The following is a 13,942-nucleotide window of genomic DNA, read 5'->3' as shown; positions in this document are numbered from 1 at the left end:
GCCCCAACTTCCCTCTCTTCAGACAATCATTTCTTTTAATTGTTTTTGAATACGGATAAAATCCTTTGTCAATTTGCATTGACTTTTATCCTACCGTTAACATCTGTTGACATCTATAAATTCATTGTTCCTTTGTTAGTCAACGGAAAACCCCTTTATCTTTATTATACTTAAAGAATTACGCGTTTTTTTGCGTAGATTTTAATTTTTTCTACTTCTTAACATGTCTGGTCGTGGTAAAGGTGGTAAAGGTTTGGGAAAAGGTGGTGCTAAGCGTCACCGTAAAATTCTTCGTGACAACATTCAAGGTATTACTAAGCCTGCTATCCGTCGTCTTGCTCGTCGTGGTGGTGTGAAGCGTATTTCCGCTTTGGTTTATGAAGAGACTCGTGCTGTTCTCAAGCTCTTCTTAGAAAATGTTATTCGCGATGCCGTCACCTATACTGAGCATGCCAAGCGTAAGACTGTCACTTCTTTGGACGTTGTCTATTCTTTGAAGCGTCAAGGCCGTACCATTTATGGTTTCGGTGGTTAAACTCCTATTACATTGATTTTTTTCTCCTTGTTTGTATATCACTTTATTATTTACCACTTAATTCCTTTTTTACCCCTGTCTGCTATAAATGTTGTGCAATTGTTCGTGAAATTTGAATTATCTATCAATATAATTTTTGTGGATTATTACCTCTTTCTGCGACTTTCCCTTTTTCAGCAGTCTTATAAGTTCTGTTTTTAATTGGATTTGTTCTGCATATGTTTTTATGACTAGTTTCTTTTGTAGGTGATATTATTTTTTGCAAACAATGTCTTTGAATGTCACACTTTAATAAACTTAATTATCACGTTTCGCAAAATACTTCATTTTGTAGTCGAAAGTAGATACAAGTTGGTATGCAAAATGGTACAGTAATGTTTCCACTTCTACAAGATTATTTTTGTTGTTGTAAATTTACAGCGTTCATACATTTTGCGACTGCTTACTGATCATTGACATACCAAGCGTCAATTGGCTTCCTGATTCTACTAGCTGAAGTGCTAAAAAAAATTACTTCCTGTATTTTTATTCTACATTTGTATCAAAATAGATTTCAAAATACCTAACTAAATCGAAAATTTGAATTGTTGACTTACTCAATAACCTTTTGATAAACAGCATCAAATGGTGCTGTCATTCCAGTCCACAAATGAAAAGACGCAAGACCTTGACGAACTAAAGCTTCCAATCCGTTGCAACATTTCCATTCCAAGTCAGATGCAACAGCCATTAGAGGTGTATGCAAGGGCTTGTAAGCCATGTCAAGGAATACTCCACCATCGGCTTTGTTAGCAAGCAAAGCTTTAATAACAGATGCAACTTTTTCAGGAAGCTCAATATCTGCAGGAATTGTCGAGACGACCGCGGAAAGGGTAACACTAGATAATTCTTCAGAAGGAATATTGTCAGAATCTATTATATGGATGTTATAATCAGGAGGGAAAACGTCTTGAACACGATAAGAGTTGGCTAAAGTGCGGTTCAACAAATAAATTCGGGATACTCCCAAACGATGCAATGAGTAAATAGCAGCACGGCTAGTACCACCAGCTCCAATCACTAATCCATTAGTATCACGAAGAGAGACACCATCCAATGCATTTGCAAATGTATCGTATATGCCACGCCAATCAGTATTGTCACCTCGCAAAACAAGTTTGTCTCCAATTCTGATTGGAATTATAGTGTTTACAGCACCAAAAAATCTTGCCTCGTCACTGAGTTCATCCATGAACTTCATAACAGACAACTTATAGGGAATAGTAACGTTGGCGCCTCCGAAATCTGGTAAGTTTAACACCTTCTGCACTTCGTCAACTGTATCAGTTTCGAATGCCTCATAGGTATGTGGGAGCCCCAAAAGCTCATACGCGGTGCTATGTAAAATTGGAGAGCGAGAATGCTTAATAGGCTTACCAAAAAGGAAAAATTTCTCGGGAAGAATTTCGCCTATCAAAACACGAGCTTCATTAAGTTGTTTAACAGTCAACTGACCGGGAGCAGCCTTTGAAGGAAGTAATGGATGCGTAACAGGGGTCATGAACTTGTTAAGTATTCTCGAAAGTTGTCCGAAACGTCCCATGTTGAACAAAATCAATGGAATATCCATTGAATTCGTAATTCTGGTTCGAAATTCCTCCAATTCTAAATTATCATTCAAGTTGTTAGCCATGCCTACCAATTTGATAACGTCAGCGTATGAAGAAGCTAATTCAACTTTTTGCATCCATTCGTGAGGTCTTGCCCATGACCAAGTACCAGACAAATCATGCCACGACATTATCAACTTTGTGTATCCCTTGTGTTGATAAAGAATATTGATGGTTTCAGAACTCCAACCAAGCTCAACGTCTACAAAGTCACAACCGTATCTCATTGCCGACAGCATTAACTCCTTAGCCTCTTCTTCCTTATCATTCGGGAATAAACCACCTTGCGAAATGGTACGAATTGTGAAAATGATGGGTAGAGTAGTTGAACAGCGAAGTAGTGAAATTTGTTCAGCTACAAAGTCCAAAGAAGAAATTCCATTTGAGCTTTTGGGATCCTTCAAATAATCCACACGAACTTCAATTGCATCACAGCCAACTGTCACATCTCTTAAAGTTGGCAAAGCATCCTCAATACGAGGATAATTTAGAGTCAAAAATGTAGAGCGTTTTTTGGTTTTAAATTTTTGAAGGACTTGCGAGGATCCAGTAACGACATCTAAGAAACGAGACATCGAATACTGAATTTTTTCGTCAATTACCTGGTTACTTAAAACAGGGCTAATAAAATAATGAGATCTACATTCGCGATACCATACATGACGGCGCTTATAAACATCGTCAATGCTTTCTTGATCTTTATAAGTGGGTCTAGTCTGGTCCTCTGAAAGGTAAGACTTGATATGCTCCAAATTTCTGTGGACATGTAGCACTATTCCACCCTCCTTAACAAAATTACTAAGCAGATTCCGCGATTCGTCCATTTCAATAACCCCTCCACCGCTAGCAGCAACATAACCTTCAGGATGTTCAGTAATAAACTTTCGCAATACTTTGTGTTCTTCAAGACGGAAAGCATCCCATCCCATCCTGAAAATAACTTCAGCAATGGGCATCTCAAGATAGTCTTCTAGTAATTCATCCAAATCAAGGAACTTAAAGTTTAGTTGCTTCGCTATAATTTTACCAATGGTAGTTTTACCTGCACCTCGCATACCAATTAAAATTATAGAAGCATTTTTTGAAATACTTCCCTTTAATGGATCGGAAGCAACAGAGGTTGCACCAGTAAGCTTAACACCGAAAGACTGATGAAGTACATCCCACCAATATGGCCAGGTCTTCTCGACACAAGCTTTATCAATAATCAATGTGCGAGAGGGACAAATTAATGACAAAACGCTAAATGACATAGCAATTCTATGGTCATCATAAGTATAAATTCCTTCTTCGGGTTTTTTAAGTTCTTTATAATTTTTGCCGAAAATGTAAATGCCGTCTTCCAATTCGCCGGTACGAACACCAAATTTTGCAAGTTCGTGAACCATTGCGGCAATCCGGTTACATTCTTTAACTCTTTGGTTTGCAATGCCAGTGATTCGTGTAACTGGATCTCCTTCAGAAACGTTACAAGCAACCGCGGCAACAACAGAAGCGGTTAAAAATGCATCAGTCATGGTTTCCATATCTATAGACTCTAATGGTTTTAGAGTTCCTTTTGGAGGACCCTGAACAGTAGTACTAGTAGCAGTTTGCTCGACAGTACAGCCCATTGGCCTTAACACATCACACGCAAAACGGGCATCACCTTGTAGGGAAGCACTGCCAATATTAGGAACAGTACACTTGGTACCGGTAATGGCCGCAATAGCAAGAGGATAAGTGGCTGAACTTGCATCGCTTTCAATTTCGTAATGCGGAGGGTTTTGATACTTTCCGCAAGGTATATTATAAGTGTTTTCTTCCGTAGTAGATTTCGTAACATTGACACCAAATGAAGCCATCATAGCAATGGTCATGTCAATATACAATTGAGAAATGGGCTTGCCGCCTACTAATTTTAGTGTAACAGGTTGTGAAGCATAAGGAGCACACATCAAGATAGAAGATACGTACTGCGAGGAAACAGTGGCAGCTAGTTCTATAATACCACCTTTTAAACCATTTTTAGATGATAAATCTAAGGGCAAAGAGCCTTGTTTTTCAAGATAATTAATTTCACATCCATTTGCTCTTAGAGCATCAACCAGTGGTCCTATAGGTCTAACCTTCATTCGGTGATTTCCAGTTAAAACAACTTTGGCACCATCCTTTGAAGAGACCAAAGCAGCAATACCAGTCAAAAAACGAGCAGCTGTTCCTGCATTTCCTAAATATAACTCTTCCTTAGGGACGGCCAACTTACCACCATTTCCTTTGACTACCAATGTTTCTCCACCATCTTCCCAAGAAAATGTAGCAGCACCTAACGATTCCAGAGCCGACATCATAAACTGGGTATCGTCTGAGTGAAGCATGTTAGTAAGACGGCATGTACCATTGCCCATAGCCGCCAAAACAAGAGCGCGATTGGAGATTGACTTAGATCCAGGAGGAGTAACAACAACATCCCAACTTGATTTAGTAAATTCGTCGACCTTTACATCCCGAGAAAGAATAAAGCGAATATCGTCATCTGAAACTACTGTAGCATGTTTTTCGTAAGTTTCACCAATAGCCTTTAAAATAACTATACGTTTTTTAGATCCTTGATTCTTCTTATCCACAGCCATGTATTCAATCAGTTTTTCCACAGGGCAGTGCTTAAAGCTAGCATATTTTTTTACTTTCGGATCATTAACGCTAATAGGCAAGTTGTAAGAAACGAGGCATTTTGTTAAGCGTCCAACTGCATTAGGCTTTAAAATACCAAGGTATCTAGCGAGTTCTGCTTCCTTAACCATACCAATTGCAACACACTCTCCATGAAGGATTTGTGGGTACAAAATTGCTTCATAAGCATGACCAATAGAATGACCAAAGTTTAAAAGGTTACGGAGACCACCCTCATGTTCGTCAAGCGTAACTACTTCACACTTAGTACGAATTGAGGAAAGAATAATTTTTTGCAAAAGCGGTTTGATACTATCAAACTTGTATTCTCCTGGAACGGAAGGTTTGTTCAAGGCATCCAATAAAACAGCGGAATTGTTTTCAAGTAATTGAAAATCATTTTCGTTCCACATAGCAGCTGTTTTTATAATTTCGGACAAGCCATTTATGACTTGCCGGGGAGGTAAGGTATGTAAAAAGACCATATCAACATACACTCTAAGAGGTTGCCAAAAAGCACCAACAAGGTTTTTTCCCAAGGGAGTGTCAATACCTGTCTTCCCTCCAATAGAAGAATCAACCATAGCAAGCAAGGTGGTAGGCATCTGAATAAAACGAATGCCACGCATGAATGAAGCAGCTACATATCCCACTAAATCACCAATAACTCCACCTCCCATAGCAATAAGGATGGTATCTCGTGTACAGGATTGTGTGAGCAACCAATCTTCAATTTCCGCTTTCATAGCTCGGCATTTTGAAGATTCTCCAGGAGGAATCACATAAGTAAGCAACCTTGCTTCAGCCTTGGCATCTTTAATAGACTTATTAAAAGTACTTTCAATCTTTTCCAGGTAAAGAGGTGCAATATTTGAATCTGTAATTACGACGTATGTCGAAGACTTGAAGTTTTCCAGAATTTCAGTGCATATATATTGATGTATACCAAATCCAACTCTCACAGTATCCTTTCCGAGTATAGGAACTGTAATTATATTAGATTCGTTTGACATCTTGCAGAAGATTATAGTATTGCAAGATATATGCTACTTGCTAAGGACAAGCTTCTATTTGTAGATTGCGACAAGATACGACCGTAAATCTCGTTAATGCTAAAATTCATGAGAGCTCAAATCACAAACTAAATCAATCCTAAATACTTATTTAATTGCTAAACTTGCAATTTTAGAAATATTTAAACTTAAAATCGTAAGAGATGCAATATACTTACTGTTCGAGAAATCAGTATGATGCTCGGCATTTTAATTAATATTTTCCCAAATTTGCGGACAGCAGTGAAGGCAGCTAAAGAAAAATATTAGCCTACCGCTAATTTATTTGAAAAAAACAAAAAGAATAATAGTACGACACAACTTATGAAGGAGAAGAAGCGAGTGAATTTACATAGTCTAAGAAAAATAAGTCGATAAGATTTATAATGGCAAACCTCAAATATCACTAAGCAACCAACAAAAGATAGTAACTCAAAAAGATTAAATGACAATCGGTAAATACAAATCACGCTTAGTTTATTATATTACTTTTAAGGGGAAAATTAGTCGGAGTCGGAATAAAATTCATCAGATTCAGGATCAAGCATGGAGAGATCAAGCTGGTAACGCATAACAGCACCAATACCACCAAAACCTTTGACAAATTGCATACCTTCCTGAGATCGGTCAGAAACAAACTCTAAGTTAGCACCGTAATCCTTGTAATGTTCAGCAAGCCATTCAGAGAGTAGCATAGAGCTTACTAACTCCATTTCAGCACCTGTATCCTTATCTAGCAAGAACGAATTGGTAGAATCCTTTTCCTCTTGCTCCTTAGTCATATATGTAATAACAGGATTACCTTCTGAGTTCTTAAACTCATAACGGATCATATCAAGGTCTGCAAAACACAGAAGTGTTTCTACGGCACCTTCCTGAAGTGCATTCATAGTATCAACGACACCAAAACAGTATTTACCCGAATCTAAGCTAATTTCGTCGAAAAAGCGTTGTATCAATTTTTTCTCTTGGACATATTTCACATTTGACAAAGTATCAGCAGCCAATTCTATAGCCTGGTTAAAACCAGCGTCGCCACCGTACGAGACGTCTACAGTCTTGATAATACGAGATTGAAGACGTTGGTCAAACAAGTCACTTTGACCGAGTTCCGTTTTAAAATCAGCAGAACCAGCAAGAACAATACCCGCAACATTAGGTTTATCATCAGTAATAAAATGCTGCACAGCACCTTCAGCAACCTTTCGAACATAGTTGTGACGTTTTTCATCACGTAAACGGGCAAAACGAAGAGCAGATTGACCACCACGTCCATGTTTTTTAGGTAAATCGACAGTGAATCGTTGTAAAACCTCACGAGCACTACCAGAAACAACACCATATAAAGTTTGATGACCGTCCATAACAATAAATCCGAAGCGTTGATCACTTTCAAGCAATTCTGCTAAAGCTTCAGTATGAAATTTATTATCACAAAGATATTGCGAAGTATTAATTGGTTTGAAGGGTTCGAAATCAATGTTGAGCTTGCGTGTCTTATTGCCCTCCATTATAACTTCACCGCAGTAAATGACCAATCCATTATCAGGGACTTTATTGTACAATTTCAAACGCTCACGAGTTGAAGTAATTGCAGATAGAACTGATAAACGATTCACACGAGATTTAATGTTAGAGGCAGTGCCATACTCTTCGGCAAGCATATTGCTGTATCTGGATATTTGTTCGCCAGGTGGGATAATTAACGTAATCATTGAGGTGCCGTTTCCATGACAGTTAATCAATTGTTTTACCAAACGGCGAATTTTCCAAATTTCGATAGCTTTCTCAGCAGTCTCACTCATTTTGTAAAATTTGTTTTAAAGTTTTTTATACCCAAGGTTCTTGTACACACTATGAAAAATCCGAAAACCGAAATCCTATTTTTTTATAACTTGAACAGACAGTTCAAGCAACGAATTACCTCTTGTACTTCGTTTTTGGTAGTTGGTAGGTTTTTGCCTACTGAAAGGTGACGGCCTATGAAAACTTTTAGCACGATACATTTCGTTAACTTAGCTATCGTATTTGTATTTATTACAGTATTTCAATAATATACAAAAAAACAAATAATTTTTTGGAGGTAAAATATTAGTAAAATTGAATCACTAAACAATTCGACTCCAAGCGGCTGACAAACATTCAACCAATAGTTTAGAAGCTCAGTAAAAGGAAACGAAGACATAAGAACATTAGACGTCCTTTTTCCATCGGAGAGCATTTTAAAGAAAGAAATGATATTTAGAAAAAAAAAGCAAATGATTTAGGAAATGAAATAATAGAGGTCTAAAAATTGTAATTGAATGTCAGTGTTTTATCTGTCAAAATATTTCAAACCTAATAGTCACGTTGTAATAAACGACACGATCTCGTAATCAGGTTTTTATCGAACACGAGTAAAAGCGGTATATTTTGAGTAACGGTAATAAAAACTTTTTAAGTAAAAAGAAACAAAGTCTATTCTCTTATGCAGGCTTGAAAAAATTTTGCAAATTAAACATAAATAATAACCAACACAAAGGGTTTAAGACTTTGACAGACTATCGCGCATGCTTTGAGAACTAGCACTAACGGGATTATGAGTCATAGGGAGGATGGTAGCAGGATCTTTCTGACGTTGCTGTTGAGATTTAGCAACGGCATAAACAACACCAGAAATAAAGCCCAACAAAATAGCGGTAACAGATCCAAAAGTGATGGGTGCATCAAAAAACACTAAACCGGCAATAGCCAAGGGAAGTTTGTTAAGAGCACCAACCATACTATAAGTTGTCGAAGAAGTTACGCGTACACACCAGGCAGAGGTGTAAGAAATTCCTACTGAAGAAACACCACTAATAGCCATAGCCATTAGAACACCAAATTTGGCATCAGGAGGGAAATTTTGAGCAATGTTTTCAGCACTCCAGTCCTCAGTAAAGAGCGTGCAGATAACCAAAACAGGGATACTGAGTAAGTTGTTATAAAACATGGTATCAAAGTCACGAAAGTTGGTAAGTTTGATACGCTTACGCATCGCGAGAACAAAAGCAGCATTTGTGAGACAGTTAAGCACCATCCATAAATAGCCAGAATTTAAGGTTTGGGAAGCAAATGAGGAAGACTGGATGTCTGCCCAAGCAGCGACAATAGAAGAAAGAACCATTAATCCAAAAGAAAAAAGAGTTAAAGCAGTAACATGCCCGCCAAACCAAAGGACCTCACCATAAGCAATGATAATAATAGTTAAATTCTTAAATATAGTGTACACTGGAACAGAAAGAAATTGCAAAGCCTTCGATGCAGTATAAATCATAGCTACCAATAAAAAGGAAATAGGAAACCAAAATTTGGCCTCACGAAAATCAAAATCCCTATAATTAATAACTTTCAAACGTTTTAGTATCCCAATGGCTGCTACACAAACAGTGGATTGTACAGTCAAAAGGAGAAAGTTCATATTGTAACCAGGACTCGAAAGAACATATTTATTGGTCAAAGTCATCAATATGGAAGCCATGCAATATGACACCACTGGAAGAATCGGTGATTTACTAATTCGGTTTAGCATATGATTATCCATTGTTGTTGGAATTTCGTGATGGCTCCGGTGAAGTTGTCTACATACCTACCCACCATGTTTGGAAGGAGCGCGTACGTAACAGGCCTTACCCTTCCTCAAAGACACAGTCCATTGGTAACAAGTTTTGGCATACAGATTGATTAACATCTCTGTTGATCAAACTTAAATAACTTGGTCTTCTCATATAAAATATAATTATTTAAATACTTTTTTGTTCATCTATAAAAGAGTATTTTCGCCTGCAAGCCACACTTAATGTTACACCAATTCATATGTTTTACAACAAAGTATGAGCATTTACTGTAAAAGCTGTGTTTGAATTGTTGTGAAATTCCTTAGTGTATGAAGATCGTTTTCCAGTCGAAGTCGATCATATATAAAGTCGCGATGCAGATACATATACAATTTAAGCATTTGTTGGAACTAGAGAGGCAAGGGAATTGACTCATATTATAATAGATGATTGGAGTATAACCGTATAGACAATGACCTTTCTACATGGATCTTTCGTTTCGTTCAATTGGACTATAAATTTATAAACGAATGCAATGTGGGCTACTTACAAACGCTTTTTCGTAGATAATAGTCTAGTCTTTAAACCATAATAGCTATTAAGACGTTATTTCAAAAGTAAAAGTGCAGAAAGAAGTGTTGACGCAGAGAAGACGATTGATGAAGTACAACTATAAAATAATATACATGCGTTTAGGTACTCGCATGTTTTAATCATGGAATTGGCTAAAAAAATCTATGAGTTGTTGGGAAGTGTTCAGTAATTCTCAATGCCACTTTCAATAATCAAAAATCAACTGAACTTGCAAATGCAAAACATGTAGTATAAGTATGCGAAAATACCCCACCATTAGAAAGCTACGCATCTTAAACTCCTATGGGCGTTTCCAATTGCAGATATGTACGGTATATTAGGGCACGCTTAACTTTGCTAAAAATTAATTAACGAAGTGCAACCACAGATGTATTGCGTAAAGCACTACCGATGTTTAGCCATCCGTCTTAAACGAGCATTGTGCCCATATCAATTGTAAGAAGCTCTTCTCTGTATATAAGCAGTCGACCTCTTGCAAACCGCAGTTTTTAGTAGGAATTGGTATTACACTCATTGTAAACAACATTCTGCATATTTCACCTTTGTGGAAATCATTTATCAAAATACCCACATACAAGGCACACATTGTAAACATTGTGGTTGCAAAGGATTTAAGTACATTTCAATCAGATTTTGGACCTTCCTATTTAATTTATAAATAATTTATATATAATCGCATATATTATATTAAAACTCTAATTATAAACAGCTTGCTTTGATTAGACGTTGCGATGTCGCGCAGAAATTCAATTGCGGTTGAGCAGGCAATCAATCCAAACATGCTTCGCGCTGCCAATCGAAGCTCTGAAGCCTTACTCGATAATGAAAAGTTTGGAGGTGTGCAACCCTACAGTACAGAGAGCGGTATGCTCTTTCATGCCGGAAAGCTCGTAATCATCATGTCTGGCTTACCGGCTAGAGGCAAGTCTAATATTGCTGTGTCGATAGACAGATATCTGAGGTGGTTGGGATTTAATTGTAGATTTTACAGTCTTGCGAAATACATAGACGAACGCACTAGGGAAATGACTAGTTCGCCTGTGAAATCTGGTAAGCTGAAACTATAGTCGACGTTTTGTACCTTTGCTAACTTATAACAGCTGCATCAGAAAATCATGTTTTTAGTAGGAATGACACAATTGAGAGATGTTTAGCAGACTTAGAGATTTTTTTACTTAAAGAGAAAGGTCAGGTTGCTATTTACGATGCAACAAATGGTACTAGACGTACACGTCGTATTTTATATGATAGGTTCAAGAATTGCGGGTTTAAAATCTTGTTTATTGAAAGTCTGTGCAATAAAGAGGATGTCATCAATGCGAATATTCAAGAAGCAATTCATGTTTCTGAGGAATTTCGAAATTGGGATTTGGAGATGGCCGAAAAAGAATATTGTCGTCGAATTGATATTCTCAAATGCCATTATGAAACCATTGATGAAAAGGACTATTCCTTTGTTAAAATGATTAATTTTGCTGAAACCATCATCGCAAACAAAAGTAATGAAGGTTACCTATTGTCTAGAATACTGTTCCTTCTCATGAACATGACTTTGGCGAGAAAACGTATCTTTTTGGTGCCGAAAGCTTCTATGAGACCGTTAAAATTACGAGAACCAGAAGATGACATAGAAAATCGCCAATTTTCTGAATATGTAGCTGATCGTATACGTAAATCTTTCCCAGATGTTTCTTTCAAAAACTTACACGTATTATCCTGCATGGAGGACTCTGTAATGAGTCCATTTCGAGAACTGGGTTCTGTTACCTCATCTATGTCGAGTCTTTCCCCGATCTTAATGGATTCATTTGGAGACGATTTACAGAAATTAAAAGAAACATATGGCGAAGAAGAGTATAATCTTTACCTTGTAGATCCTTACAGATATAGAGTTAAACGGAAAGAATCATTTTATGATTTGGCTGTTCGTTTAGAGCCTTTAATACTGGAATTGGGTCGGGAGCAGCGTGATGTTTTGCTGATCGGCTCTAAAAGCATAATACGGGTTTTTTACGGTTATTATATGAATGTACCAGCTAAGGTAAGATTTCTGACATTGTCCATTGCAACTTACAAATAATTTAGGATATCCCCCAATTATGCCTTTCTTCATCCTCAATTTACGAATTGATCGAAAGCAGCACCGGCATGACAGTCAATGAGTATGACTTATGAATGGCATTTTCCAATGTCTGTTTTCTCAGACAAAAAAATGCTAATTGTTTTTAATAAATGCGCATGACCAATTATATATTGAATTGTGAGTTTGTGCACAAAAATTTAATACTACTTGTAAGTCGTATCAAAACTAGTAAAGTGATATTTTAGTGATAAATGAAAGAAAAGGTCTTGATTTCGTTGAACAAAAAAAAAAGATTATATACCAATCCATATAAAGGGAACAGCAACCAGGGATCCGATAAAATTAAAAAACTAAGAAGTTATTGTCATATACAAACGCTTAAACACAGGTCGCCATCATTCCATTCAAAACAGATAGAAGTTGCTCATTTTCACAGGCAGCCGCCACTCGTTCCTTATCGTTCAGTTGTTTGTTTACTTGAGACTCACTCGCGTGGGTACCTTTTTTAACTTTCACATCGACATGAAAACGGGGAGGAAGACAGCGTTCGAGGCGAACTCGAATGCATAAACCGATCAATGTGCACATAGAGCAATGAGGGATAGTTGGAGTAATGTGAACTGTGATATAAGAATCGCCTTCAACATTATCAACAACCTCAATGTCTTCTAATTTGACGACCGATAACTGAGCAAGAGTTAATGGATGTTCTGGATCATTTATTTTAGCTAGAAGGTCGTATATTTCTTGTGGATCTATTGGATCTCTTTCTTCCTTTATGTTAGTCTGCTCACTTTCAATCTCGGTTAGCCATTGTTTCGTAGAACTCAACAATAGATCCTCTTCTTCTTCAACCCTAGATGGCAATTGATTTAACTCCTTTACTTCCGGGTTTTCGTTCTGTAAATTTGCACTCATTTTTTTTTTAAATTAATAACTAATAAATGACTAAAGACTACTATGAATATCACCTTCGATAGTGTGAATTTTGGAAGGCATAAAATTTAATTAACCTCAGGATGAATAATTGTCATTTTGGATTACGTAGTGCGTTATCAAAGTCAGCACTTGCCACGCTCAACTACCATGCAGTTAGCGTTAACACTTTACTATATGCTACGTGTCGACAAGCCCCTAGTAAATTAGACTACGAACGTTAATTATCAGTACTTCTTATATGTCTTATTAAGTATTTATACTTATTGTACGGTAGATATGCATACTTTATTTGAAGTGATTATAGTCACATTAGAAACTGTAAATGGCCTAACTAAACCCACGTTCCGCAACCAATAATAAATCATTTCAAATTAAATTATAAACACCATGCAATATTTTGATTGTAGCCTACTATCTATTTACGATTGATATACTTACATAAACAAATGTATTAATCGCAAGAGAAACTCAGTATCGCAGTCTCTTGCATGCTCAAAAGGGTGTGAGTTTTGTATTTTCAGCTTAAGCTTTCAATACTCATAACATACAAGTAATACGAGATATTTGAAAATTTATTACTGACTAGAAAAGGCATATAATCACTCCAACTACCTAGAACTGGGAGACACACAGTTGTAGTCCAATATCCAAGCAATAGATTGGCATACTATGCTAGTCAGAAACTAAGCCTTTATTTTAATTGAAATAGATAGTAGTAATTACACTGTGTCAATAGTTGGACACTAGCATTTTATAGCGTTTGTTAAATAATGAGAGACAATGAACAATACGATGGTAATTTCTTTAACGAAAATGCTGAGCACCCCACTAACTGATTTACTAACTCATGTAAATGACCATAA

At 36.9% G+C, this 13,942-nt stretch overlaps 6 protein-coding genes and 8 long non-coding RNA genes across 14 annotated transcripts; 9 read left to right on the top strand and 5 right to left on the bottom strand.

The window, feature by feature from the left end:
- The first annotated feature begins 20 nt into the window (after window positions 1-20).
- hhf1 (histone H4 h4.1) lies at window positions 21-847 on the top strand. The gene is given in 2 exon segments (NM_001431005.1): window positions 21-223; window positions 21-847. The coding sequence occupies 1 exon segment, from the start codon at window positions 224-226 to the stop codon at window positions 533-535; it is 312 nt and encodes a 103-aa protein (NP_001417934.1). The 5' UTR covers window positions 21-223; the 3' UTR covers window positions 536-847.
- Window positions 848-1,013: 166 nt separating this feature from the next.
- aro1 (multifunctional aromatic polypeptide Aro1) lies at window positions 1,014-5,897 on the bottom strand. Its single transcript, NM_001020110.3, has one exon. It carries the CDS (start codon window positions 5,847-5,849, stop codon window positions 1,128-1,130), a length of 4,722 nt encoding a protein of 1,573 aa, NP_594681.1. The 5' UTR covers window positions 5,850-5,897; the 3' UTR covers window positions 1,014-1,127.
- On the top strand, window positions 2,538-4,177 carry SPOM_SPNCRNA.4109. The gene has a single exon (NR_193470.1). It is a non-coding gene; the product is annotated as a non-coding RNA (long non-coding RNA).
- Window positions 4,379-4,749, top strand: SPOM_SPNCRNA.4108. The gene has a single exon (NR_193469.1). It is a non-coding gene; the product is annotated as a non-coding RNA (long non-coding RNA).
- Window positions 4,898-5,273, top strand: SPOM_SPNCRNA.4107. Its single transcript, NR_193468.1, has one exon. It is a non-coding gene; the product is annotated as a non-coding RNA (long non-coding RNA).
- SPOM_SPNCRNA.4106 lies at window positions 5,395-5,639 on the top strand. Its single transcript, NR_193467.1, has one exon. It is a non-coding gene; the product is annotated as a non-coding RNA (long non-coding RNA).
- On the bottom strand, window positions 5,882-7,840 carry erf1 (cytoplasmic translation release factor class I eRF1). The gene has a single exon (NM_001020109.3). It carries the CDS (start codon window positions 7,691-7,693, stop codon window positions 6,392-6,394), a length of 1,302 nt encoding a protein of 433 aa, NP_594680.1. The 5' UTR covers window positions 7,694-7,840; the 3' UTR covers window positions 5,882-6,391.
- On the top strand, window positions 5,990-7,815 carry SPOM_SPNCRNA.1017. Its single transcript, NR_149857.1, has one exon. It is a non-coding gene; the product is annotated as a non-coding RNA (long non-coding RNA).
- vrg4 (GDP-mannose transporter Vrg4) lies at window positions 7,792-9,479 on the bottom strand. The gene has a single exon (NM_001020108.3). It carries the CDS (start codon window positions 9,448-9,450, stop codon window positions 8,413-8,415), a length of 1,038 nt encoding a protein of 345 aa, NP_594679.1. The 5' UTR covers window positions 9,451-9,479; the 3' UTR covers window positions 7,792-8,412.
- Window positions 9,480-9,551: 72 nt separating this feature from the next.
- Window positions 9,552-10,080, top strand: SPOM_SPNCRNA.1016. Its single transcript, NR_149856.1, has one exon. It is a non-coding gene; the product is annotated as a non-coding RNA (long non-coding RNA).
- A 386-nt stretch (window positions 10,081-10,466) lies between these two features.
- Window positions 10,467-13,318, top strand: SPOM_SPAC144.17C (6-phosphofructo-2-kinase). The gene is made up of 3 exons (NM_001020107.4): window positions 10,467-11,107; window positions 11,158-12,098; window positions 12,143-13,318. Exons 1-3 carry the CDS (start codon window positions 10,789-10,791, stop codon window positions 12,230-12,232), a joined length of 1,350 nt encoding a protein of 449 aa, NP_594678.2. The 5' UTR covers window positions 10,467-10,788; the 3' UTR covers window positions 12,233-13,318.
- cia2 (sister chromatid cohesion protein) lies at window positions 10,734-13,130 on the bottom strand. The gene has a single exon (NM_001020106.3). It carries the CDS (start codon window positions 13,056-13,058, stop codon window positions 12,519-12,521), a length of 540 nt encoding a protein of 179 aa, NP_594677.1. The 5' UTR covers window positions 13,059-13,130; the 3' UTR covers window positions 10,734-12,518.
- Window positions 13,319-13,404: 86 nt separating the features above from the next.
- SPOM_SPNCRNA.4104 lies at window positions 13,405-13,801 on the bottom strand. Its single transcript, NR_193465.1, has one exon. It is a non-coding gene; the product is annotated as a non-coding RNA (long non-coding RNA).
- Window positions 13,554-13,761, top strand: SPOM_SPNCRNA.4105. The gene has a single exon (NR_193466.1). It is a non-coding gene; the product is annotated as a non-coding RNA (long non-coding RNA).
- Window positions 13,802-13,942: the final 141 nt, after the last annotated feature.

This window comes from Schizosaccharomyces pombe (genome assembly GCF_000002945.2).
Source record: "Schizosaccharomyces pombe strain 972h- genome assembly, chromosome: I".
Taxonomy (NCBI): domain Eukaryota; kingdom Fungi; phylum Ascomycota; class Schizosaccharomycetes; order Schizosaccharomycetales; family Schizosaccharomycetaceae; genus Schizosaccharomyces; species Schizosaccharomyces pombe.
This window is presented reverse-complemented; position numbering and strand designations above follow the sequence as displayed.

Coding starts and splice junctions, on each gene's coding strand:
- aro1 (NM_001020110.3), bottom strand. CDS start 5,849: ATGTCAAACGAATCTAATATAATTACAGTTCCTATACTCGGAAAGGAT.
- vrg4 (NM_001020108.3), bottom strand. CDS start 9,450: ATGGATAATCATATGCTAAACCGAATTAGTAAATCACCGATTCTTCCA.
- hhf1 (NM_001431005.1), top strand. CDS start 224: ATGTCTGGTCGTGGTAAAGGTGGTAAAGGTTTGGGAAAAGGTGGTGCT.
- SPOM_SPAC144.17C (NM_001020107.4), top strand. CDS start 10,789: ATGTCGCGCAGAAATTCAATTGCGGTTGAGCAGGCAATCAATCCAAAC. Junction 11,108..11,157: donor TAGTTCGCCTGTGAAATCTG/GTAAGCTGAAAC, acceptor AACTTATAACAG/CTGCATCAGAAAATCATGTT. Junction 12,099..12,142: donor ATATGAATGTACCAGCTAAG/GTAAGATTTCTG, acceptor CAAATAATTTAG/GATATCCCCCAATTATGCCT.
- erf1 (NM_001020109.3), bottom strand. CDS start 7,693: ATGAGTGAGACTGCTGAGAAAGCTATCGAAATTTGGAAAATTCGCCGT.
- cia2 (NM_001020106.3), bottom strand. CDS start 13,058: ATGAGTGCAAATTTACAGAACGAAAACCCGGAAGTAAAGGAGTTAAAT.